At 38.0% G+C, this 27,528-nt stretch overlaps 2 protein-coding genes across 2 annotated transcripts in view; both read right to left on the bottom strand.

Annotated features, from left to right (window-relative positions):
- Nucleotides 1-587: 587 nt before the first annotated feature.
- The window catches only part of PCOLCE2 (procollagen C-endopeptidase enhancer 2), a 27,541-nt gene continuing 600 nt past the window's right edge, over nt 588-27,528 (bottom strand). The window contains exons 2-9 of the mRNA XM_014951733.1: nt 26,539-26,647; nt 18,534-18,789; nt 16,739-16,863; nt 13,495-13,631; nt 8,555-8,709; nt 4,875-4,958; nt 2,873-3,040; nt 588-1,302 (exon numbers count right to left, since the gene is read on the bottom strand). Of these exons, the coding sequence (XP_014807219.1) occupies nt 1,172-1,302; nt 2,873-3,040; nt 4,875-4,958; nt 8,555-8,709; nt 13,495-13,631; nt 16,739-16,863; nt 18,534-18,789; nt 26,539-26,647 (1,165 nt within the window). The 3' untranslated portion in view covers nt 588-1,171. The remainder of the gene's footprint in view (nt 1,303-2,872; nt 3,041-4,874; nt 4,959-8,554; nt 8,710-13,494; nt 13,632-16,738; nt 16,864-18,533; nt 18,790-26,538; nt 26,648-27,528) is intronic.
- PAQR9 (progestin and adipoQ receptor family member IX) overlaps nt 18,664-27,528 on the bottom strand; it is a 38,186-nt gene continuing 29,321 nt past the window's right edge. Inside the window, exon 2 of the transcript XR_001413122.1 lies at nt 18,664-18,789. The gene's annotated coding sequence lies outside the window, so the exon portion shown is untranslated. The remainder of the gene's footprint in view (nt 18,790-27,528) is intronic.

The raw sequence follows: 27,528 nt of genomic DNA, 5'->3' as shown, positions 1-27,528 counted from the left end.
TCCATCTATGTCATTTTTACTAGTAATCAAGTTTTACCTAATTTGAAAAGCATGTATTTCATATCTGCTTTTGACCAAAATGTTCTTCAACTTCTCCGTATTAATCTTTATGCATAATCTGTTTCTGTTCCTCCATCTTTGGTGACAGCTTTTCAGCTTCAGAGTAAGAAATAACTGTACAACAGACAGACCTGACAAAGGTCTCTCAGCATTAGAGCACTGCCTGGCTGCTTCCAGTCTCTTCCTTCCCTTACTCTCCAAATACCTACGTGTTCAACCTTTTGCACGCAGGAATGAAATAAATGAGACAGGCTACTATTTACACAATTGGTGCCAGGCTGAGCATTGCTGTATTGTCTGTCCTTTCACAGTAGAAACAAAAATTTAAACTATTCGCATGTGTACTTTACCACCACTAAATTAATTCTTACCTTCCTCCCTAATTACCTTACGGAACGTAATAGTGACATTTACTAACTAGAATATAGTCATCAGCAGAAAAAAGCACGGTGCAGTTTTGTAGTTGTCTAATTCTTTGAAGAGTAAATCCGGTTCCTGTTCAAATCAATGATTCACTGACTTCAGTGGAAGGAAAATCAGGCTTTTAATCAGCAAGGACGTGTCAGTCATACTGTGCAAGACCCAAACCATCAAAAGCATGTAAATGATCAAAAACCCCAGTTTCTATGTTTAGCCTGCCCCACTTCATACATAATGAATAACTAGTTGGTGTATGATTTAATCTTAAAATACTTTATTAAGCACAGATAATAATGCAGAAATCCATGTAATAAAAAACTTTAGAGAAAAAGCTACGTTAAAATGAGTTACTATAAATATTGCACTTAGAATTCTTATTTTACATACACAACTCCTTAAAAAATTGGACAATTATAAATTAACAGATTCCAAGTAATTGGAATTTTGGTACGTTTGAGATCAGATGGCTGTGCTGCAAATCTTTGGCTTTAAGACTTAGGAGGGTCTGTTCTTATCGTGGTAGGTACATGGGATGGGTACCACTTTGTGCCAGGGCGTGCTTAGGTGGGTGGGAGGGAAGAACGGGTGAGCGTGGTCTTAATGTTGACAGTCAGTTGTATTTTTCATGACTTATACTAAGTGAAAATTATTTTTCAAGAGAGATGATAGAATGCAGCTGCAGAGTTTAGTTTTAACATGTTTTGTTTTTCAAGGCATTTAGGACCTTTGAGTTCTTAGTCTTAAAACTCATGACAAAGCTGTTGGGAAAGACTTTGCCTCTACCGTCTTCTTCTGCCTGGCCCATGATGATGTAGTTTAAACCTACAAAGGAGAGATACCATTACAAGACGGAAACCCGGGTCGTAATTTGGTAAGTATCGTTCTTTATTTGTGGTCTCTATTTGTTTGTGCTCTGTTATCAATGCCTTCTTATGTTTTTTTCCTTCCTATCTAAAGCGTGTAATTCCTTACCCACCTTTGTGTGCTTGTTACACAGTAAAGTACAGTTACATAAAAATTGCGTAGATACATAGCTAAGCGTCTACTACATCATTAAATACATAGGAGATATTAATTAAATGTAGACTGTCATTTAAATGAGTCTGAAAGACATTAGAAACATAGTATAAACACTGGATAACTTAGCAACTAACACCCAAAGTGGAACGTGTCTCATTCATTTTGGATATTTTCTCATTTGCTCAGCTTGTAGGATAATGCACTTAAGGGATAATGCACTTGAGTCTTTTCATTCCTTGGCTTTGGAGAAATCGAATGGATTTGCATGTTTTTATGGCTTAGAAGGGTTAGGGGTTTGCAAGGGCTTAGGCTGGAAGGAGTGGCATTATTCAGGTATAAGCAGAAAAGTTTGGATATTAAGTAATGGCTATTCAATAATTCACGGCGATTTAGGAGGAACACAAGTGTGTGGCTTGGAGCCAGCAGGATTGTCTGCCTAAAAGGCCAAAAAACTGTTCAACCAAGGCTGCTGTTAGGCCTTTCAGACAGATGTCTAGTTTCCAGAGAACTAAAGGTAAAAGGAAAAGCTTGTTTCTAACAGGGTCTTTACCCTTTGGTACTGCCCACTTTGAGTTAATATGCTTAAACACCAATAGTATCCTGAATGTTATCATGGTGGGTTTTTTTTTTAATGCTTATTAAATTATTTTGACTGATTTCCTGCTATGGTTCCATTTATGTTCTCCTCTTCTACATGTTTACTCAGGAAGCAGAGCTAAAAACTCTTATTTTTTAGTTAGTTACTTAAAAAACAAAGTCACAGTATTTCTTGTAACACCATATAGGTAGCCCTTGTTAGATTTAACTGGAAATTATCTTCCTTGCTGAACTCTGTATAATAGTTTAAGATGCCTATAGAAGTACTGGCTGTTTGCAGATACAGATTTGGCTTAATACTACTAGTACTTCTACGGTAAAGATGTAAATATATATAGGAGAGAAGCAACAGGTACACGTTGAGTTTTGGCATTTGCTGTGACCTACTGCTCTTCTAGGTTTAGCATGCTGTTGGTTTTCCCTTCTAAATCATTGTGTATGCAAACTAGCTCCAAAATACATACATGCAAAACCAAAATCTAACTGAGCTTCATTTGAGAGAACCAAATCAGATTTTACTGTATATCACATGGGTTTGAAAAAAAAAGAGAAGTTTTTCAAACTCTTGCTTTAAGTGAGTCTAATCCATTTTAAGTAAAACTGAAAAATGCAATATAAACCCTGATAACTTGTCACTTTTATCTTAAATTGATTATATTAGTTGCTGATTACAGAAAAATTACTGCAATTTTACATATTTTTTTTGATATTTCAAATAGTTTTCAAAACAGTTGTATTTTATAAAAACACAAAGCAGTTACTTTTGTGTACTTACCTCTTCTGATGAGAGGACACTGCTTACATACAACAATAATCTTGGCACTCATACTCTTGCCAGCTTGTTGAATTGCTAAATTTCCTTCCTTATATACATTAATGATTGATATTGTTGCATGCAGACTGCCAGCCCGCGCTATTGCTGTGATTACAGTTCCAGTTATTACTATAAGAAAAGACATTTCATAAATTTCATACATTTTTATTATTTTTTAGACATAAATTTTGAGGCATCATAAAAACTGAGTAAGTATATTAGTCTATAACAAAGAACCAAACTGGACATAAATAAACAAACAATACTGGACGTAGTTACTAAAAATGTGGGTATCACCTGTAATAGACAACTCACTACTGATAAATTTTTGTGGCACCAAATATAAAACTTTCCTAGAATGTGTCAGTCTCTTGCAAGCCCAGTTCTAGGTTTTGATAATTGAAATTAAACAGTACAATTTGATACTACTTTAAATGACTAATGAAAATAAAGATACCTTTTCTTTTTCCATTGGATGACTAGGTTAACTTGTAGGCCACATTTATTAAAAGGGAATGGTAAATGTTACTAGCAATTTTTTTCTTCTCAAATCACCTTTTGTAAATAAGATATTCTACCCTAGGATCAATTATATCTTCAGTTATCAAGATTTATTTTATAAATCTGCATAATCCACATTTTGGGTCCAGCATTTGTAAATTTATGCATTGTCTTCCTTTAATCAAGAACTTTAAATTAAACAGGAATGTTCAAGTTCAAGCAAAAGAGAACTGTGGATGTTAAAATGCTGGGCATTGCAGTTGTATTTCTAGAAACAACAAAAATTAAATACATGATGAAATAGTTCTTCTTGTCTAAATTCCTTATGTCAGCAAATAAACTTGGAATAAATTATATTCTACAAACAGCACACTTTCTGTTCTTACCTTAGGATACACTTGCATTCACATTAGCATATAAAATATTGTTACTCTTACTCTTGCCATGGAAATGACTGAAAAAATTCAAGTATTTGACAAAAGGTAAGAGTGAATGTGATTTAATATCCTGATGCTAGAGGGAAAAGAACAAGTTTTATTTCAAGCCGTTTACGGTCAACCACAAGAGCTGAGGTGTGGTCAGTAAAAGCCCGTTTTGGTGGTTTTTTCCTACCTGCTTTTTTTGGTCTTGGGCCAGCCTGTACTGCTTGCAAACTGAAACAGGCTGGTGTCAAGAGTGGTGAGGGGTCACGCTGCAGTGACTCCATTCTGCTGTAGGGTACAGCCACAGCCCTCAACTGTTTTTCTAGTGAAATGATGCAAAGCTGCCCCTGCTTTCCTGAAACAGCAGATTTCCTCTTATCTCATGGGATTAGCTATAAAATTAGTTAGATTAAAACAAGCAAACAAACAAGAAGTGGTTGGGGCAGGGAGGGAAGCTGCCCCATCAATTTTTTAGGCATGTTATGTAGGGGATTAAAAATGCTTCCAGTATTAATATGAGAAAATACTCAGACATAACTGAATAAATCAGCAGTGACAATGCCATCCAAATATACAGCAAACACCATTTTTCCTGAGTGATTTGTGTCTGTGTACAGAAAGCAGTGCTTGTAAGCTTCTTGCCTTCTCCACTTCTTTTCAAAATTATTTTGGAAGTCAGTAAACTGCACTGTGGAACAGTCAGCAGGTAGAGTAGAACGCGTGTATTGGCTGGTTAAACAGATGACATTCCAGTAATTGACTCAATACTTCCCTGTAAGAGGTTGTCTTACATTGGCATTTGCTTTTCAGATCGAGAAAGTATGTTTATTTCAGACATAGGTGCAGTGCCAGTTTCAGAATATCTCCAAGAATGTAGTGAGTAAAACACAGATAGTAATGTCAGCTACACACATAAAATGGTCTAAAAATACGGCCTGTATATTAATGATAACTCAGAACTACATCTGGTAAAATTCCTACGAGTCTAAAAACACAGTGCCAAGTGAATAATTAAAAATAAACAAACTTTGCTTCCTTACCAAAGTTGCTTGAACAATAATTGCTTTCGAGAGTCCCACTCCTCTTACATTTCTGCTGGCACAGGGCAACTGTTGGTTTCACAACTTTTTTGAAGAGAAAGAAGTAAATTGAAATGAGGTATTTGATACAAATGCAAAGCAGTACGCTTAAAAAAAAGATGATGATATATATTAAGTAGATGTGGTTTTGCAAGGGATGAACACCACAATAACAATATTCCTTTACTCTGCCATCACCTTCAATTACCTTCTTTTCACCTGTGTCTCAGTTACGTATCTTATAGAATGGGATGTTACAGAAAATTTACATTTGATTGCAGTGTGATCCTACATATTTAACTTATTTAGCATTGTTGCCTGTTACCTTACAGCCTTAGTAGTACACTTGAAGTACCATAACCTTATATTACAGTAACACTGCAGAGGGAGGGGCTGGCCTTTTATCTGAAATTACTGTACTGTGCTGCAAGAGATCAGAGTTCAAATTCCTGAAGTTTTTTTTTTTCTAAATTTTTCACATAGCTTCATGACATGTAGTACTGTATAATTTTTACTGATGACATTTTGCGTTTGAAGTATGTATTTAATATAAGGGGTTGACATTTCCTTTCTGAAATGGAATGCTTTGTTTATAAACAAGTGAATACACTTTGGGGGTTTTTTTTCACCTTGGGTGGATGTTAATAGTCTCTGTATTTTACTCAGCTCACCCTTTCTACATAGCATGTTGGGATGCAATATTTTTGAGGCTTTTATGTCTTTTCAAATTTGTTTGGAATTGGTCAATGACCTCATATTTGTTAGAAACATGGAGCTGAGATCAACGGAATAAAAAAAAACCAAACCCCTACATAACGCTAATTTCCAGGAAAAACTAATTAGTTATGAAGAACATCTTTGTGTTTTGGTGGTTGGTTTTTTTTAAACTTTCTTTAGAATGGAGCATTTTACAGAAGTTTTATCCAGCCTATACTTTCTGAAAAAGAACTGACTAATTTTCCAATCAGTAATTGACACTTGTAGTTCTATTTCAATTGAATGAATTGATTATTTTTTTGATTTTGCAAGTTTCTGAGGTTCAACTGAATGGCATTAAAATTACTTTGTCTTCAGTGTTACGTCCATGGCTGTTAGAAGATCTGCGTACACATTGAATCAAAAGTTTAAAAATTGGACCCCATATTTTTCACTGATTTGGGGTTGTTTCTTTTGTGTGGTTTTGGTTTATTTTTTTTTTCAGACTTCACATGACTGGATTTCACTGAGACTCTTTAGAAAGTTAAGTGCCACCTACAAAGAAAAGTAGTACTTGAAGAGCAAGTTACCATGTCTATGGAGGCCCACCTAGTCTTATTCTACATGATGTAGCCTCAGTCCTACAGTCAGATCTATATGGTCATAAGAGTGAAACTCCCACTGCCATCACTGCCACTGCCTTGATGTGTCTGCACCTAAAAATATTTTTAATTATATGCTGAGTTGCTTTTTATAAAGTGACTTCTTTGTAGAATACAATGTAGAAACAATACGCTATATTCAACTCCTAGAACTTTAAGCTAAATGATAATTTTTCAAATTATTAAATTACAGTTATCACTTGGGGTGTCATACCATTTAATTACTTCTCCTGTCTCACAGTGTCTGTTGCTAGGTCAGGCACATACCTCCTATCTCAATGCTACGTGCAGCACAACAAAACTTAAGAATTTAATGTTCCTTGAGTCTTTAACTCAGTGTCCGTAGTAGGAAGATAAGAAATGTAGCGGGTAGATGAGTCACAGGTGCATGCTGGTATGGTAGATACCAAAAATTTCTTGAGGTCCTCTGATTTTTCTAAATTTAAATTTTTTGTGTGTTACAAAATATTCTTGTTTGGTCCTCCCAGGGATTTTTGTGTGTGTGCTAACGCTTCCAAGTTTTACTTCTGAGTTTATTAAATTTTGGTTGGGGACTAACTTTGCTATGATTTGTCAGTGGAGGCTGCCTGTTTGTACAGACAAGTTAAGGTACAAATAAGGCCAAAATACAAATCGGAGAAGACCTGAATTCAATGTTTAGTTGCCTACCATTTTATGTGTAGCCATACTGACAGACAAATGCACAACTCGATCCAATGAAATGAGAAAATCAATTCCTTAACCATATATACTGGATTAATATTAATTAATTTTATTAATGTATTATATAACATTTATTCATTTCTTCAAGTACTGATATCTTTCTGTAAGATGGAGACTGAGGTAATTCATGGAAATGCCTACTAAAGTTAAATATTTTATTAATGCCTGGAGTTCTGTACAAGTTTGAACAGGTATGACTTGCAAGATAATAAGCTAAGTCTATTTGAACTGGACATTCTGAATGCAAATGATTGATCAGAAATTTAACTAAACTGTAGAGGTTTGATGTGCTTTGATTTGTTTTTAAGATCAGAAATGCCGAAACCATGCATAACTGATCAGACATTGAAAAGAATTCTTTTTTCTGTCTGCCTGACAAGTCCTTTTGAACACCTTCCCTCTGTTGTTCTCTCTCTTTGCGTTGTTTTTATTTTTTAACACTGTTGTCATAAAAATGTATTTGGAATTAATTAGTAAAGCACACACAAACAGCTCACAGAGCAAAACTCAATGGCAAAAACCTGAACACAAATCCAGCGTGAGATGTCAGACAGCCTGGATTAGTTGAGACCAAGTGTTTGAAGTAACAACTTTGTTAGGAAGTGCTTTACAATGAAGAAAAATTAATTATTTATTATTAGAGTAGCAGTCACATCAGAATGATTCACAAGTCATTATGATTTCATTTTTATAACGTTCATTTTCATCTATTTTAAATACCTTTCATTATCAGTATTTAAGCACCACAGCTGCTTGGTTTCCTGCTGACATGTCATTGCTGTCCTGACTTTTGATGTGTTTCAAGTACAAATCAGGTTATGTGTTGCAAAACCATCATAAATAATTTGGTTTCCTGTTATAACTGTATCTTAAATCTTTCTCATTCAGGTTATAGAAATTGTAAGAATTTATCCTTCAGTAATGAGGTATTTTTGGCAATACCTTCAGAGACATTCTCCTCTGATCTTTCATATATGTCTTAAATCTAAAAGGAAACTTATTTTTAGCGTGACACATTTCTTTAAGTTCTGATCACTGAATTTTTTAAAACAAAAATAATTCTAGGAGACTGTCATGTTGACGGGATCTGAAGAGGGCTCAGGTGGCTTCCATAGCAATTTTGTTTGATGTTAATAACTATATGCAGAAAAATACGGTCAGATTTTTACATATTAACTTGTATAGAAGAAAGAGTTCCTTTAAATAAAACTAGTTCCTGAAATAATTAGAACTTCACACACAAAAGAATTATGCTCATCCATTCTTCTCTGGAACTTGCTAGTTAACTGTCAAAAATTGAGAAGAGATGGGAAAATTCTCTCAGCAACTGGAGCAAGTTACTGTTACACTGAACTCTTGCCTGGAGAGATTTTCTTTCAATAATGTTAAGTAGATTCTCCCTTTAATGTATTAATTTTAATTAATTCCCTCAACATTTGAAATACTAACCATAAAACTGTAATTTTTAATATACTTCCTATTACATTTTTCTGTAATCCCCTCCTTGTCCTGGAATAAATTATTTTTCTAAGAAATAAAATGAAAGGCGGTAAAACTTACTTGAGGTAGCAGGGACTGTTGTAGTAGTAGGTGGAACTGTAGTTGTGGGTAACTTTTTTGGTCTAAATTTATAATGGCCAATAAAACCATCAGCTGTTAAGCTTAAATCAGACAAAAACTGAATGAGCAACTCATTTCTCTCAGACAGAATAGGCCTGAAATACAAAAAAGAATTAAAATATTTTCATTGTTTTGAATATCAAAGACAAAAAACATTAACAGTATTCTTCTTACAAAACAAGATAGTGTGCTTCACTTTAATTATTGGCCTGAATGCAGCATCTGTCCCCAGGCTAATACTGAAATACGTATTTCTTTACTGGTGTGTCAGACACTGGTGTTATGAAACTCATTCTGATGAACTGCTAAGCCTCTGATTCCTGAAGGTTATGTCAATATGAGTATCTTTAAATTCTTCTGCATTACTTCATTGCAGACTTTACTTCCATGGAATGGAAGGGGCTAGATTAACACCATGGGAAAATATATTCAAGAAATCCTCAGTATGTAGTGGAGGTAAGTAAAGGTTTTCTTAAATTTGTTTTTGTTTTAATGAAGAACATAATACGCATTTGGAATGCCTGAAGAAAATTAATTCAGTGCTGGATTCTGTAAGTCTTTGACAAAAACACTAAAAATAAAATGGTTTTGCTTATCATTTCTTTGTGTTTAGTTTTTTCAATGATTGAATATTCATTACCAAGGCCCTGAAGAGTGAATGGAGTCATTTTCTTAGGATCCGAAACGTCACGAACAAGCACTGTTCAGTGGATTATTGGTTTTCAGTTCTTAAACTGCATAGTACCTGCTGTGACAGTAACTGCCCCTGGAGGTGGATGCAGTGCCATGAGGCTTCATTCAAGACTACTGTCAGAACATCCCACAGAATGCAAGTCTAGCCGAAGCAGCGCTTCTCTCATTCCTTTGTTTTCCATGGAACTTGTCTCAATATTCATTAATAATTATTAACAAACCTTTTTCAAGCAAAACCACAGTTTTTGGAAAGAGAAAGAAAAATAAATATAGAGGCAAAAGCATCTTGGTGAGGAAAGAGGAAAACAGAAAGTGGTTTTAAGTTGCAGTTTTACTAAAATGACTGTGTTGTTTCTTCCCAGGCAGTCTGACAGAGCTCACGGGCAGGAGTTCTTCAAAACACTTGATCAGGCCTGTGAGGTAAAAACTTGTGATCGTCTCCCAGTTTTTTGGCAGGTGTTTCAGGAATCAGTTTGCTCTGATGGCCGAGTCCGACACAACCAAAAGTAAGTGCCTGGTTGCCTGGGATTCTGTAGGTACAGTGGTGACATGGGCTGTGGCTGCAGGAGGGCACTTGACTATCACCTGCCCCAGAGCTTTGCTCTGCTTCCTGAACACCAGGGCTACAACAGCAAATCTGAACTATCTGACCCGGTCTGGGTATCCTGTCTTTTTAAACAAGTCTTTTATCTGAGAGTAATTGCTTCTCCTAATAAATCGTGATTATTATGCATACCATTCATTTATCATAGTAATTGTATTTAAGAATCAAGTATGTAGTTAACACTGTAAGCTTGCTGGTCTGCAGTTGGATCTGAATTCATCTCTGCAACCACCAAATGAGTTCAAGTTCACTTTACTCATACTTCTGACACATACTGTTTCTGTTACAGAACACCACGTTACATTATCTGTATCTGCTGGTTAGCGAGTCCCACCTTGCATCGTTAGTGTCAGACACACAACTGGTACTCTTTATAGAAGGCTTGCTTCACAATTCAGTTTATACACCATGATTTCTTGTTCTTCTACAACACTGGTCTTGTCCTTAACTGTTTTTCTGAACCCAGCTGATAAATTTTGATGAGAATTCTGCAGAGCTAGTGGAAAATCCCAAAGAGCCATATTTTTCCCCTTTCACTGGATATATAAGCTGCCTATATACAGCTCTGCAAGGGAAAGTGACTGTGTTCAAGCTCTCTATCGGATCTCTGGTTCGGAAGCAATGCTAACCTAAAATTGGCTTTCAGGACACTTCTAACGTTCTGTAACAGGAAATCTCATCTCTAAGCTATGTGGCCTGGGTCCGAGCCCAGTCTTCTGCCATAATTCGCCTGTTGCACAAGGACCATACTAAAATATTTGTGTTTTGAAGCCCACTACGGTTTGGCAGACCAATTTACAGCTTTGACATGCTATGGGGATAGATGTTGAGCCACAGTTGAGAGGTGGTTTAGGAAACTACTGCTGGTTGCCTCTCTGGGACTAACTGGCACCTCTTCCTGTAGCACTGCTCTGTCAGCCAAGACAAGACCTTGACAGTGCAAAACGTACTTGCACAGCTGGGCTAGGTTTTAGCTGGAAAGAGGCAGCTAAGTCCCAGGGACTGGAGGCCACCAGCCTCATCTGTATGGGCTGGTGTTCACCGCTGCCTTCTGAGAACCAAGGGAAAGAGTTCATCTTGTGGAGTTCAGTTCTTACCTTAGCTGGAAAAGTTCTGAAATGTCACAATTTACAACTAGAGTCAAACTAGACTCTAATCATTAAGCTTCTGGCTTAACCTCTGGTCAACTCGGAAGCAAGTCCATTTGTTTCAGCCCTTTGGATCCAACTTGCACAAAACAAAACACTCTTGGCAGGAACTGAAAGTATTTATACAGAACATCGCTAGTTGAGTGTTTCTAATACAGGATTCTGTTAGTTTTATAGGATTTTTTTACAGTAGCTTAAAGGTAAATACCTTACTGTTCTGCAGGAACAGTTGAGTTGCAAGGGATGGATTTGCAAAGTCACAAGGAGGTTCTGATGCTATGCTCATCAATGGAATACCTGTCTACCTGGTGGTAAAGTTATTAAATCATGTAACTAACTGTTTACTTTATTAATTCTGCCTAGAGAGAGAAGTGTTTACTTTTTTTTACTCTAAGAGTAAAAACTCTTACTTTACTCCCAAAAGGAATATAATTCCTTTTGGGAGGGTGTGTTTACTTCAAATGATGGTGATCTTTTAACTAATATTTAACTAGTATATCCTTACACAATTCAGGTCAAAGAAACATATCACCCATTTGGAGATCATTCAGTCCATCTGCAGTCCCTCCAAGTGCCACAGCACTGAAAGGCAACAATTCATCATATTTTCTGGGTAAAACTAAGCTACAAAGTATGAAGCCACTTTGCTATGAATACATAGGTGAGGCAAAAATGGAAAAATTCTGAATGTCATTTGGCAAAGAGATGGAAGTGAATGTCTGAGATTTCTAACTTGCCTCCTTGTCTTGAGGACTCAGTACTAACTCTGCCTTGCAAAATCTCTACCTCAACGTCTTTGGGTTGGAGCTAATACAGAAAGATAGTTTACTTTCACTAGTCAAGTTTTTCCTGCAAAGAAGGAAGTGATTATGTATGTAACTGCAGCTAGAATTTAGCCTCTTGCATCATTTAGTGGCCTGAATCACCTAGCACTTAAAGAAGAATCTTACTTGTAAGACTCTATGTTGTATCTTTTTATAGAGCAGCTTTTTGAACTTTGCTACAAGAAGGGGGCCTGAAAAGAAATTAATGTAACCCTGAAAAGAAATGTCTTTACGAAGAAAGCTTCAAATAAAAAAAAAAAACAGAAATAAAGAAAAAAAAAGAAAAAGTGTAACTCCAGACTAAAAGCTTAAGGTGGCTTAAGGAAACTGAAGTTAATATTTTTCAGGTGGAACTTTACCCTTAACCAGATTCTTGCCAATTTTCGAATAAATTTCTGTAGGCCTCAGCTTACTCTGTTTCCTACACAGTCATGCTATTACCTAGCTGCTGCATGGAGAAGAAAAATCTTTAAAAAGACTCTTTTAAAAGAGCCCTACAGAATGTCTGCCTCCCCTCTTGTCTCCTGAGGGTATAGAACATAAACTTAAAAAAACCAACCAAACAAAAAGCACAAAAAACCCCTCACAGTAAATCTCAGTGTAGCAAGCTGTGCCTAGAAAGGCTGAGGCATCCACCTCCTCCCCCTGCACCACAATTCTTTGCTCTTGGGAATCAAACTAGCTGTAGCAGCCACTTCTGAAATGTAAGTCTAGTCACACACTTCCAGGATTTTTTTTTTTAATAGCTTGTATTTCTTGAAACGAAATGCATTTTCTTCATCTTCTAAAGCTGCTCAGCTTTAAGAAGCTTGATGGAAGAGGAACAATGGGAAAGGAGAGCTAAAAATTACTATCCTTGCCCACTTTTTAAGGAATAATTATAATCTATTGCTAGACCTGAACATATAGTTACAGTGCCATTTGCAGGGTTGGGGGTTGTTTTGGGGGGTCTGGGAGGCTTGGGATGGATTGATTTTGGGCGGATAGGAGAGTTGTGGGTTGGTGGGGAGGGGTGTGGAGGGGGTTTAGGGGCAGTAATTTGATAGCAAAGCTGGTGAAAGCCTGCTGTGCTCCCCAGCACGCACAGGAAAGCAGTCTGTGCCATGAGAGAACGTGCCTTGGCACAGATGGAAGTGATGGTGAGCAGCGATGCAAGGAGCAGCCAGGGAACCAGCAGAAGGGAAGTGGCTGAGAGGGAAATGAGTCAGATAAAGTGAATAATGAGCCAAGGGGCTAGAGAGTTCAGCTGGATCCTTGTACTTGAGTATCTATAATCAAAACATACATATTAAGTGATGTTAGTGTTCAGCTACCTTTAATATTGCTAGTATCCCAGTATCAGTAGCATTGGTGTTATTAGACAGTGATCTAATGAGGCTTGAGGGACAGAACACAGGCTGGAGCCAGGGCTAGTCATAGAGGGAGAGAGAAAAAGGAAAACCTAGGGAGAGACAAGATGCTAAGCAACTACTGGAAGTTCAACTGGACGTACAAAATATCATATTTAACTTTAAAAAAAAAGAATAAAAATCTTTCAGAAGCCTAGTACAGAACTGTTAGCAAAATGACACATAATGGTAGTGAAGTTCATAATTCAAGAAAGTTACTTACGCTGGTGGACTGTCTCCGCAGTACTTCCCAATTCTTTTAGCATCATTGATTTCCCCACCATTAAACACTGCAACATAGTCGTATCTGCAGTAGTTGTCTCTCTCCACATCAAACTTCTCAAACTTTAACTCTATTAGCTGCAGGAAAAGTGTAAATAACTCATTAAGTTTTGATATGCAGAATTTATTAGTGCTTCTTATCGCAAGTGATGTCTTTGTATGAAGTACTAATTTATTTTTCTTTCCATAAGGGAAAAGTCCATAATCCACTTAATTGTGGGGTAAAGTATTTTAATCCACATGACTTCACTCCAACGAAATGTTCAACATAAGACTCTAATATTCTATAAAACATTTTGTTCTCAAATCTATGCAAAAAACTTCTGATAAAGTTATTTTTACAGGTGAGTGAAAACAGGATACTAATTGTTAGGTGTTATGCTGCATTTAAAATAACTGAACAACCAAATAAACCAATCACAGAAAAGGGGCTTTTAGCATAATTGTATCATTCAAGATGTACTAAAGATCAAGCAAGGGTAAAAAAAGTTGGTAAGAGCCATTTCACTGACTTCATTAAGAGCAGGGTTTGAATCACTATGATTGCCAGTGCTGTTTACTTGATGCAGAAATAAAAAGGTCAGAAACAAAAGTATTGATAGACAGAAAATTAGTAAATAGTAAGACTAAAACCAAGAGAAAGTAAGTAATTAAAGAAATGCGTTTCCATACACGATTTTCATAAATGTCAGGGCTTTACAAGTCATAAGTGAGAACTAGTATGCAGGTGGTATTTCCAGTACTGTTGCTGTTATCTCCAGTATTACTTTTATTTATGGACTTGTCTGCTTAGGAAAGAAAAACAAGACAAGAAAACAGAAATGGAATTTATGACTCTGAAACGAAGCCCTGCGGTATGACTCTGCCAATTGTGTGTAGCAAGGAAGGAAAACATAACTACACAATTGAAACAGAGGTAATATCTGCATTTCAGTTGCTTCTTTATATGAAGCACAACAGTATTTAAATCAGCTTCCCATAAATAACACAAATGAGGCTCGAATGACAGCAATTAATTGTGTTGACTGTAGATATGCAGGGCTTCTCTTTAAAGGTCTGTCTCAAACAAATCTTTTAAGACTGCACAAAGAAAAAGGAGTAATTTTTACTTCACATACACTTTATTTAATTTACTGCCACAATAAAAATAAATAATCTTGTTCTACATTCATAGTAATGATAGCCTGTTATCACCTGATGTCTTAGTTTTGCCTGGATATGCTTTTGCACTATTCAGACATGTAAAGCATCATTTTGTTTCCCATAAAGTTGAATAACCTAGGGGGACTTGGTTTCAGATGACAGTAACAGGCTTGTTTCAAAAGCCTTGTTGTCATGAAGAAAAAAATGCACTTTAAGTGGAAGTACCCATCTGAGTAATACACTTGTGATCAAAAAAGATGGTACAGAAAGAAGAAATGCAACTGGGAGCAGAAATACTAAGTTTTCCATGTGCAGGCAAAACAGCAGGCCATAATATCTACTTTACTATTGTTCGTAAGTGCACTTTGCATTAATAAAGAAGTATTTAATGATAGAATAGAAGCTCTTTACCATCCTGAGAAGCTCCTCCATCTTCTGTAATAAATGAAGTAATTATTGGTTTGCATTAGAAGGAAAAGAGTGCCTTCTTTTATCACTCACATGCTTGTGAAAGGGAAGTACAGACCACGGCACCTAAACTTTGGCAAATGGAAATGTGAGCAGCTTTTCATGTGCACTTGGGGAGAGGTGCTTATTCACTACTTCCTCAAAAATGGCTTTTGTCACTGTCAAAATTCTGCCTAATTTGCAAGCAAGCAACCACTACTGCAGTACACAAAAAATATGTATTCAGAAAATTGTAGATTTATGGAACAGGATCTTCAAAAGGCAAGGGCTATAACGCCATTATTTTTATGCTTATATAGCCTTTCTTAAATCTTCCCTATAAGCTTAGGAAAAGTTTTTAGGCTTATCTAGAGATGTTTGGAAAGAACGAAAGTAATCTGCAGTTAACAGATAAGGTTTTAAAAATCACTGCCTATCTACAGGATTGTTAAATGACCTGTATCTAGCAAGCAAGGAATGTGGATTAAAGAGGAGTACAGGAAAGACTAAGCTGACATACTGTTTCAGTTCAAGGGAGAAAATATGTTGGTAAATGGCAAGTATGAAAGATCTGAAGAATATATTTATCTGTGGCGGCTTTTTTATTTGGAGGATTACGGTCATGAGCAGAAGATTAAGAAGAAAGTCGTCTTTACGTGTAGAGGAATGTAAGAAGCTGGACGTGGGTAAGAAAAGCAACCTACCAAACATGCTTGGTGAGCAAAACATTCAATCATTGTATACATCCTGCCAAGGTACAGAGTAGATGGCTCAGCAACAACCAGAAAATGTGAAGCTAGGATTGAGATTAGCCCTGCAGTGCTGGGAACACATTTGTGTTTGCCGTGTGTGGTGACAAGTGAGCCTTTTTGGTCCGCTGTCACGTCTCTTCAAGTCTTAATGAAGTGGTAACATATGCTCTGATGGCATCTGGCTAATTAAACATGTTATGAGATGGAGCCCTCAAAACATGAAATTAAACAAACTTTATGAAAAGTACATTGAAAATCCCTGTACGGGACACATCTGAATATATTCCCTGTACTGTAAGCAGAATAAAATAATTTCTGCTTTTAATAGATTCAATCAGCTCTGCTGGGGTACCTCAATAACAAACTGCAGCAACACCAGAAATGCTGTAGCATTGTTAGACTTAAACCTAGCATTAGTCGTCACGTTTTGTCCTGAGATGATCCTTAAAACTTAATTTGCATGCTGTTTTGTTAACTAACAAAATAATCTTTAAAATAAATCTATTTTAAAAGCCTTACCAGTCACAGATGCTTTAAAATGTTTAATTTAGGGGAACGTATTGAGGCAGAGAAGAGAGGACCCACCATGCTGAGAAAGCACCAGAGTTACTGGAGCGAGCGAGCCAGGTAATCCCTGAGAGGATGGTGGGTATCGCTGGATGCAGGGCTGCCTGCACTCCTTGCTTTACATTGCTTTACCCAATTTTCCACATCAGCCAGACAGCATTTCTATTGTTCCAGAGCAGGGCGGGCAGTTGCCGTGCCAGCAGGCTGTTGCTGAGGCATTAGTCCCTGTGGCAATGGAAGCGGGGCCGCGCCGGCAGAGCCATGGCAGCGCCTTACCTGGTTCTTCGGGGCGACGATGTGCCAGGAGCAGGTGACTCCCGCTGGGTAGTCTCGCTCTGGCCAGTTGGGCGTTTGGAAGGACCCCGAGGGCTTCTCCAGTCGTCCCCCGCAGTACTGATCCCCTGCAAGTACAGCATGCCGTGCTGACCAGAGGGCACAAGGGAGGGAGGCAGGTAACCCATCTCATGGCCTTGCTTTTCTGCAGGGGCCTCGGTGAGGAAGACACGGCCAGTCCCAGGTGGTTCTGGCCACCTCTGCCATGGCCCGGGACATGGCTGAGCCCTTTAACTCAGCTGGTGGCACCTCTGGGAAAACGTATTCCCAGAGAAAAATACCAGATGTAAAGGAAGAAAGGGGTAAAAAAGAGTGAGAAGCACTCCTGCAAACACCAGGGTTGGAGGAGGAGGAGCTGCAGGATCCCTGCAGGCCGTGAGGAGATGTGCCGGGGCTGAACAGCATTCCTGAAGGAACTGCGGCCTGTGGAAAGCCCACAATGGAGAGGGTTTTTTTCCTCCATATTTCCTCCTCCCAGTTCCAAATTACAAATATACATCAGGTATGTAATCCTTATTTATAATATGATTATGAACCTTCCTTATTAAATTAACTCTGTCACATCATAGATGTTTAATGTATGTTTCCAGAAGTTATTAGTACAACTGAAAGGACTAATGAACTACTCATCACCTGCACTGCCTCTGCCCAACAGCCTGTCTAGTCTGGTATCATGCTGACAGCAAAAGCCTTGAAAAAGAGTCCCTCAGCAGGGCAAAACCACCTCCCTGTAACCTCCCAGCCTCTCGCAGCTCATGGCCTTCCCAAGCACAAGACAATGCCTTTATGTTTAATAATACCTAACAAATTTTTCTTTCATCTCTTTTTCTAATTGGTTATAAACCAGTGTAGAAATTGACAATCCACAACGTCCCCTGGCACAGCACTCCAGCACTTAACAGCTCACAGAGAAAAATCACCCCCTCCTTTCCTTTGCAGCCACTTGCTCATCTGGGTTTTGTATGAGAAGAGGCAGTGACCGTGGTCCCTGTTCACTTCCTCTGTACTGGTCGTGACCTCAGAGCCCTTCTCCTACACTCCCCTTGACCTTCCCTTTTCCAGCACGAAGAGGTCCATGCTGTGCAGCTGGTCTTTGTGTAGAACATGTTCCTCAACTCTATCATACTTGTTGTCTTTGACTGCTTCTGATAGTTTTATTATATCCTGTCCTGAGATGGGAACATCAGAATGGCATACAGTATTCATTCAGCATTATAGACTTGTAGTGGCATAATTTTTTTTTGGTTTTGTTTGGTCTTTATTCCCTTTTCAAAAAATTGTTATGTTTGTTTCTTTTTTGATACCTATTGATCACTGGATTGATCCTCAACTACTGTTTTCATAAATTACCTGTTTTAAATGTAAGATCTCATTCCTAAATGGTAATAGTCAATTCAGAGCCTATTGTACTATGCATAAAGTTAGGCTGTTTACCCCTTACTTGCAACATTTTCAATGCGGAATTTCATCTGCCATTTTATTGACTATCCATTATATTGCTACAAGGTGCAGTTCTTACACAACTCTTACAATAGTTAGCCCTCCTCTTTAGTACTTTGATTAACTGCAATGGCTAAACAGTTAAACTTTGCTATTTGCTAAGCAAGATAATTAATGAATATGTTGAACAGCACAATCCCTAATATCTCTGGCATCACATCTTTTTAAGCACTAATGTGACTCTCCATAGGGTTGTACAGGTGTATTTGTCTTCAGGACATACATAATTGTTAATTACCTCTTTCATGTGGTTCTGCTGCAGAAAACTTTGCAATGAATCCACTTCCAGCAGTATTAGCATCTGAAGTCATCTGCACCAACATTTTATTGCTGTTGGATACAAGGGCACCTGGTTTCACCGTACCACAGAACCTGCCGATGCGTTGTCCATTGGCATGGCCGTTGTATATATCCACAAAATCATATCGGCACAAGTTGTCACTTTCCAGGTCTAGATATCTAAAAGAAAGAACCACCACTTTTCCTTCTGGGACCTGCAGAGAGAGAGGGAAGGAAAGCAGGAGAGATATAGCTTGAAGCGTGACTGACACCGCGGATCTATCTGACCTCACTATTTGCATGAGTATTTGCATATCCTCCACTTCTCACCAGGTAAGCTCTATATGTCAACTATACTCCAGGCAGAGTGGTTTTTAAAATCATATTGGACCAATGATAAAAACAAAGCTCTGGCCACCTCTGTGGCCTTTATCTTCTTCCTGATCCCAGTATCATCCAGCCAGGCTCATACAGTTGATTATATACCATCACCATCCAGTTCAGCTTGGCGTTTCTCTTATTTTCTGCTGAAAGTATGCAATCAGCCATGCAGCTCCCTGCCACCAAGTAAGGTGAGGAGGATGAGATTAATAAAAAAAAAAAAAAAAGGAAAAAGAAATTTACAGTTTTGAGCAACTGAAATGGCCTCTTTCACTAGATATGTAGTTATTAAGGGGGAAAAAAAAAAGAAAAAAAAAGAAAAAAAAAAAAAAAAAAAGGAACAAGCAATTTACAGTTTTGAGCAACTGAAATGGCCTCTCTTGCTGCTTTGTGTCGTAAAGTTTCATTGTTTGAAGGATTTTTTAAATTTTTATTTACTGACACACAACTTACATTTATAAACCATTAGTCTTCTCAATACAGAAAAGAGTTTTGGTTTCTGAAACATCTGAGGAAACATAAGACAGGGCAAATCTTCTTACATGTCTGCATCTGTGGACATTGCGAAAGAGGCAAGAGTACTTAGAAGGATGTAAATGAAGAAAGCATAATAGTTTACAAGGATAGAGTTGCAAGCTTTTAAGAGAATAAGCAGCATACTGAGAAGTGAAAAACCATTCTAACAAAGCACTCAATGCTATTTAACAGGACAGGAACACAGAAAACAGTATTTTAAAGCATAGAGGGACCCTAGACAGGCAGAGTGTAATTATCTGTGTTCAATTCGTAGCCTGTTAGAGTGGTTACCTACTAAAATAATTGCAGCTGTTCTATTTTACTGAGACACTCCTATTGTTTTCTGCTTTAAATATATAACTCATACTTAATATATCTGCAGTAAGTCCATATTCAAGCCACTTTATTTAAAAGTTTATGAATTTTTTTCCTTCCTTAATAGTGACTCATTTTAAACACCAGTTTGAGAGAAAATAAACTAAACTGTTTTTATATGAAATTGTCAAACAGTGTTTGAATTCTGTGAGTTTCAACAGCTAAAAATGCCTTGTCAGATATAGATAGAAGTGCTACAGATGGAAGTGACCACTTAACCCACTAATACAGGCAGCAGATCTAGATGTAGTGAAAAATGTGCTGTTGATATGTTAAGGTTACTCATTCTTGCGACTGCTTTTATGTTCAGGGCTGATACTGATCCTGCAGCAGGTCAGACTTTTGCATGAGCTGTTTTCAACTGCCCAGGGCCCACGTACACCCTGGTTGACCAGCCCTGCTGCAGTTCCTGTCGCTGCTTTCATAGTATTTTCCTTTAATCCTTGTTCAAAGTTCTCTCAAAAATACATTCAGTTCCCTGTGCTGACGTACATCACTACTACTACTACATCAAAACCACAAAACTCATTTAATCTTACCCAGAAATTCCAAAGCACAATGACTATGTTTTAGAAAACTTCAAAACCAGATGTTAGTTTTAAAACTCACGCTATGGAAGGGAGCGAGCCCTATAGCTGGTATCAGAAAAGAACCCACGTGTGCATTTAGTCAGCATAACGCCAGTACAGATGCACGGTCATATTGTAAGGTACCCCATGAAAGCAATATGACTTCTTGACTGCTCTCATAACTAATTGTCTTCTGCTCTGAGTCACTAAGAAGCATTAAGACATGGTCATTTTAACAGAAAAAGAGCTAAAAAGGAATTTGGTATTCCTGTCAGAAGATCTGAATGTTATTTATGGTGATTCTACAAACCCTATGTGACTGGACAAATGAGTTCAAAAACGCTGGTTGTAAAGTTAGTCAGATAAAATCAGATTTAGGCAGTTAAATTTAAGCAGCCTTTTTTCTACCAGTATTTATGTAAAATAGTATATGCTCTTTTGGGATGGAACGCTCATTACTCATTAGTTTGTACAACTGGTACAAGATCCAAATGAGGTGACCTTTAAAGGTTATCATGTTTTAAAACAGACTGAGTTGTCATGCCTACAGTTAAGATTGTCCAACATTTTCCACTACAGTGTGTTGCAGCTTTGCTACTACTTACCCATCATAAAGAATTTTCCCCTTTCTCTTCCACTGTTTCTGAAAGTTGAGCACAAGCTGCTCTATTACATTTGATTAAATAGTTTTGTCAGTGCTTATGAGATTTTTCCCTACTTTCTCAGCTTGAATTGCTTTTTTGAAGACACCTACTCCCTCCCAGAGTTTGAAGAAGGAAGTTGAAATGTGAGAAGTCGCTGGTTCTGGGGTAAGAAAAGGTCTTTTTGCTGTCCTTGTCGCGATGCATTCAGATTTAGCCAAGTGGTTATCCCTGAGTGATGCTGGTGGGTGCTCACTGACAGCTCTGTCCCACGAGCACAATAAACCAGGGCTGCTGTGCTCACGCCAGCCTCGAGCACTCAGTCCTACCCCCAGGGATCCCACTCTCTCGTGCTGTGCCACGCGGGCCACCGGGAACCCGGACCCGGGACTGACCCGCGCTCAAGAGGAGGGGTCGCTGGCAAAGCAGTCAAACTCCCAACTGCCAGCCAACCATTCACTCAGTCTTGGGTTTTCTGTTTCATGGCATAAGTAACCCTGTGCAGTGTTGTATGCTTCCTTCTCCTCTCTCCACTGCTGACTATGTTATACTATACCCCATTTCATTATCTAATTATATTTCATTATAGTTTTTAATATCTCTAGCTTCTGTTAGTTCCGTCTGCTTGATCTTAGTCAAGACTGTTCCCCACAGATGGACTCAGTTTCCAAGTTTTTGTTTCCTGACAGTGTGTAAGCAAATGTGTAGGAAAAACTCAGCCCCCTGGTCATGAATGTTTACAAGGAGCCTACTCCAGATTTTAGTTGTCAGAATAATCCTGGCTCATATTTAGCTGAATTTGGGGAGATAAGTCATTTACAGAAATGTGTGAAGGGACCCTTAATCACAGTCCGTACTTACTGCCATTACTTTATAAAGTAATGTCATTGCTTATTCAAATAAACTTTTTCATCATTCACAAAAATTTCAAATTTGTACTAGCATGTTAAGCTAGTTAGTTAAAAGTTTGTAGTCTGAGCAGATGACATTAAAGAGTGCAGAGGATGGCGACTCCACAGCTGCTCCAGTTTGCAGCTACTCCCAAGGAATCCCACCCTAAACCCAGGCATCTTCACAAAACAATGCTTTTATTTAATTTCTACCATTTCCCTTTTTTAAATGTTGAAAACTAATATGCTAAAACCTGCCAATGTTTATCCTAGGACATTTAAAATATTGTTCCATGAGACACACAGGGGAAAAAGCAAGGGCCAGCATGACTCAGTATTGTTTAGTTTGAGCCATGTCCGAGTCTGATGCAGTAAGATGATGGGATACCTCAGAGGAAAGACTGGAAGGAATTGCAGCTCTTAAGAAAAAAAAAAAAAGGGGTGGGGGTTGGGGGGAGGAGTCAAAGGAAGAATATGTGATGTTCCCCTGCAGGGTGTGCCTTATTTTTCTGTTTTATCCATCCAGATGGTATCTTTCAAAAAAAGAGGCACTTTAGCTTCTGCCTCTCCTTGTCACACTGAGGGTGACCGACCCAAGCTTACCCTTTACTTCCCTTCTTATTTTAACTCTATGAACTTCTTTAGGATCAGAAATTATGATGCTAAACTCCTGTGAAGTGATGCCTTACTCCTATGGAAGGCTAAAGGGACAGCACTCCCTGAATTTTTAGGGGGAGCTTTCCTAGAGCATAATTCCCTAAAATCATCCATGTAGACTACTACCCTCTTTAAAAGAGCATGATTATTTTATATATACAAGCCACTACAAAATAAGGTCCCTAGATTCTTTTTGGTTACCATTCGTTGCAGGTATTTCATATAATGTTAATCAAAGTTCACTTACATTTAAAGTAGTTAAGCTGTTTTTCTGTGGTTGTTCTGTCTGGACACAAAGCCCTCTTCATCGTTGTGCCTCTCTCAGTTTCTGGGGAGGATTCCCAAACTGTCACACTTTTCAAAATTACTTGGTTTAGATTATTTGCTTTGAAAATAATCTTTTTTTGGTGAGGAAAACTCTTAAGTGCCAACTTTCTGAGAAGATATTTTGCATAATTTTTAAATCTATATTGTATATAGGTTTAATATATTTTGGTATATGTTTAATACAAAAATGCTGATTATATGTTTTGCCATAGCAGGCCTAGGTAGACTTCAAAAATACATCAGCTACCTTCAAGCCAAACATACTATCTCTCTCTACTCAGAATGAATGTGAAAGTTACTTGGAGTTACATCCTGGGAAGAACCACAGTTCCTGCCCAGTCACTTGTTCCCCAGCTCCATCCTCTCCAGCCACAAAGGAACAATTTTTAAAAAAATTTGTATTACCTTGCTCTCCCTGACAAAGGCACTAGATTCTGTTCAGCTATTTCTTTTCTGGTAATACAACCATGTGCAAAAATCTGTTCTTCACTGGAAGGGCCGTTTCACAATGATGTAGGAAAATGAATGCTTAAAATGTAGAGAAAATGATTTAAAATATCCCACTCCCCCAGGACAGATTCACAACTCCCCTGATAAGTCAATTTTTCAAACCTTGCTTATTGTCAGCAAACCTGCCAGAACATGGCTCCTGAACCTATAAAAATATAACCTTACATAACTCTGACAGTCTTCAGTATTATTGTTGCACATAAAGTTGTTAGAGTTTTATGGGAACTACACAGTCTGCCAGAAAAACACCGGACAGCAGTCCAGATTCTTGGACTATGTGGCACATTTATGGGAGGTGATGGCCAAGAAGGATTAGAAAGTATTAAAAGTAAATGTATATGACATATTTTAGATAAAGCTATATACATTACTATACGAAAGGAAATAGCTGTACAAATGACTTCTTAGCAAAGCCAGCTAAAAGCTGCCGGGTAGTCTGCCAAGGTTGTAATATAACCACAAGCATGTGCTGAACACTTCTTAGAGCTCTTAGAATAGAGAAGCTGTTTTCTTTAGCCAGCTGAAAAAGTCCCAGTCTCTTGAAATAACAGAACTATAATTGAGCTAGAGAGACTCTTCTAGCTTTAGCAAACCAGTTGGAAAGATTTCAGCTGATACCTGAATGCTACATTGCTTTACCTGTATCACCCATGACATTTTCTAAACCTATTTTTTTCTAAATAATGAATTAGCTGTCACTCTGCCTCTCTGTGGATTTCTTCTATGGAGGATGAGATCCTGTAGTTGAGAAAACAACAGCTTCATGCCTCTTGGAATCAATGTGTCTTCCAGCCTAGCAGACTTGTCAGATCCTGCATTAGGCAGAGTGTTTTCACGAAGGTGTTCACAGCCCTTGGCTAAAACGGACAAGCAGTCTTAGTCACCTTCTAAGATCAGATGCTAAATGAGGAAGCCTAACAGTAACTACAGCATATTTTTTCATAGCAGTGTAACTGCTTTTCTTGGGTGCTATCGCAAACTATTCTGAGCCACAGCAGTATCTGGTGAAAGGATTTTCTTGTTTAAATTCATGCTAACCAGGCCCTTTAGTGTACCACTTTCCCTCAGTTTGGTGAATCATTCTCTTTCTAAAGAGGATGCAGGCTTAGTCTTGCAAATTTTGTAGTCCTTGCCTTCCCCACAGCCTTCTTGCACATCCAAAAGATGTTCTATGTAGTTGTTGGGGACAAACATCAGCTTGACACAGTGAACAATATTGTCTAATGGGGGTTAAATGTGGTGGGGGCACAAGAAAGCCTGGACTACTACAGTTGTGCAGCCCTTCTCTGGCTTTGGGCGAGCTAAAGAGAATGAGTATGCAGCAGTTGAAAAGCAGGAGTAAATGGCAGCACAGCAGAAAAGTGGGAATCACAAGGATCATGAAATGCCAGGAGCTGTCGAGTTCCTCCCATTGTCAATACAGCCCAAGTGCAGCCACAGCTCTGCTTTGTGGTGATGCTCCTCACAACGTCCAGGCTAACCAGGATGCTCGTGTCTTGTTGGCAACAGCCATAGTAAGTCTGCAATGAAACCCTCCTGTACGGACTCTTTAAACACAATCAATTGTTCTCTTCTCCCTCTACTCCCAGAGTATGATGAAGGGCAGACCCATGAGATGCTTCAGTAAATGCTTCTTCAGTGCTGCCTCTATTTGTGATCTGAATTTTTTAATCATAAAAACTTTATGCTGTTATAATCAAAATTATTCTTTCGCTTTAGATTCAGTGTTGACCTTTTGAAGATGTACTACTGAGTTATATTGGTAAACTAACTTTGGAGTTTTTTTCCTTTTATTTAAGGCCTGTGTATATGATTCCAAATGCAATTTGCATCTGCTCTTCAGATGTTAAGGTGAGCCACGCTAATTGCTGTAATCTCCGCCCCTCGACAGCAGGAAGCAAGTTTATGAGCATAGGCTGCATTTCACATCATACTCCCCTGGATAAAGTCAGGCACAGATTAAGGGTAACCTCTAGCTTGGCCCTAACAATAACGCAACAGAAAGGTGCAGAAAGCAACTGTTTCAGCTTCACTGGGATCCTTCAGATAAAATGATTAAAATTACATCACTTGTTTGGTACGAGAGTCATTTTAATGGAACACTGTAAACAGATCAATGTCTCCTGCTTTGCGTCAGCATCTCTATAGTAGCAGGAGACAATTATTCTGTGACATCCTATTCTACTGCCAACACCTGAAATGCAGTCTCTGAACTGAAGTTGTCTTTAGTGATCCTGTCAACACACAGACTAATTTATTTTCTTATGCTTTCTTACACTTTTTTTTTTTTTTCCCCTGTAAATCCCATAGTCCAGGCCTGAATGTGACAGGAGTTCTTAGTGAACTGTGCCTAAAAAATGGAGAGGAAATTTGGTGGGAAATTTTGGAGGGCTTCATTTGTGCAGATGTGAGGGAAAGTAATCATTTATTCAAGTGCCTTTCCCTGTGTCCCTGGATAAGGACGCATCCAGCACTGACGTTTTTAGCCCTAGTTGTTTAATGAATAGGATGTCTCTGCCCTACGGTCTCATTTCAGCATCAAAATATCAATCGTACCACATGCTTTTGCGCAGTCATTTATAAATGTAACAACACTTTCCTATTGCTTTCTCAGCCTGCTGTATGACGTACTCCAGATGTCCTGGCTGGCACAACACTGTTATTAGCACACCACAAGCAAACCTGTCTGAATTTTTTGGTTTTGCTTGAAACTTTTTCTATGTCTCCTTGCCAATGAATTTTGCTTTTCATTATCTACACTTTAAAGCTTTACTTTAAATCCATTTGATCTAACTAGCTGTTGCTTTCTGCAGTGACTGAAAGGGTAAATGTCTGCTTTCAAGTGGGTTAATTTAAAACAATTAGAGGTGTATCTATGGAAGCCAATGAAAATTTGCTTCTGACATTAGGCAAGGTCAGCTCTATTTCAGCCACTATTATCGTATTACAGAAACCCTAAAAAGTTCCAGATAGTTGAGCTGCTCTGAGTTACTGAGTTCATTGTTGCACATATATTATCCCATAGAAAACACTGGCATTAACAACAAACAGCTCTTCATTGTCTGCAGCACTGATTTTGTGATATTAAAAATTCTTACTGTGATTTTCCAAGTACATTTGCTGTTTGGAGGGTAGACTCCGGGAAATCCTTCACTCCCAATAAACCCTGACTCTCCAGATACAACTCCTCCACATGCAAATGTAGGCCTGAGAATAATAGGAAAAATAGTGCTTAATTTTAAAATATATTTCATTTATTCTTTATATAATAGTAAAGAGGGACAGACCGTTTTATACTTAAAAACACAACTTAGATACTTAAAAACATTGCTAACTTTAAGCATTTGTTTCATTACTTACATAATTTCATTACTGACACCAAATATACAGTTTAACACGCAAACGTAGATGCAGAGAAAGTTAACTACTTGGATCTTAAATCTGGGTTTACAGACTGTTATCCTTCCTTCCTTTTTTAAGTGTGGTGGTGTGATACATCATTGCAAAATGCTATTATAATGAAAAAAATTATTAAGAAGTCATTAGTAATGACTTTTTTATAGCCTATATAATAATTGTTATAATAGCACATTAATAAAAATAACTTTTAATTCCTTTCTGTGCTTTGAATTTTAGGTATTTTAACCAAGTAAGTCGCTGTGGAAGTTTTCTACAGCACAGGAATGTAATCCACTATGTGTGGGAGAAGTCTTGCTACTCTGGTGATGAAATGCCCATCCTGATTTTACTGGTGTGAGAACACGGAGGGCTGAAAAATGTCAGGTGTCCATTCCCTGCCCCGGGCTGCGCTGAGGGGAGCCCTGGAAAACCCCTGAGCAGAACCAGGGCCTTACTCCAGAGGGTGAGGGAACGCTCTGCTGAGCTTTACATACTGGAGTTATAGATCTTATCTTACTGTTTATTATATTAACATTGATAGAATCATAGGATGGTTTGGGTTGGAAGGGGCCTTAAAATCATCTAGTTCCAACCCCCCTGCCACAGGCAGGGAATCCCCTACCATGAGGTGAGAGGAATTGTACTATTATATTATATTATATTATATTATATTATATTATATTATATTA

The sequence above is a fragment of the Calidris pugnax genome, unplaced genomic scaffold (assembly GCF_001431845.1).
Source record: "Calidris pugnax isolate Ruff unplaced genomic scaffold, ASM143184v1 scaffold197, whole genome shotgun sequence".
Classification (NCBI taxonomy): domain Eukaryota; kingdom Metazoa; phylum Chordata; class Aves; order Charadriiformes; family Scolopacidae; genus Calidris; species Calidris pugnax.
The sequence above is the reverse complement of the archived record's forward strand: the minus strand, read 5'-3'. Positions and strand labels throughout refer to the sequence as shown.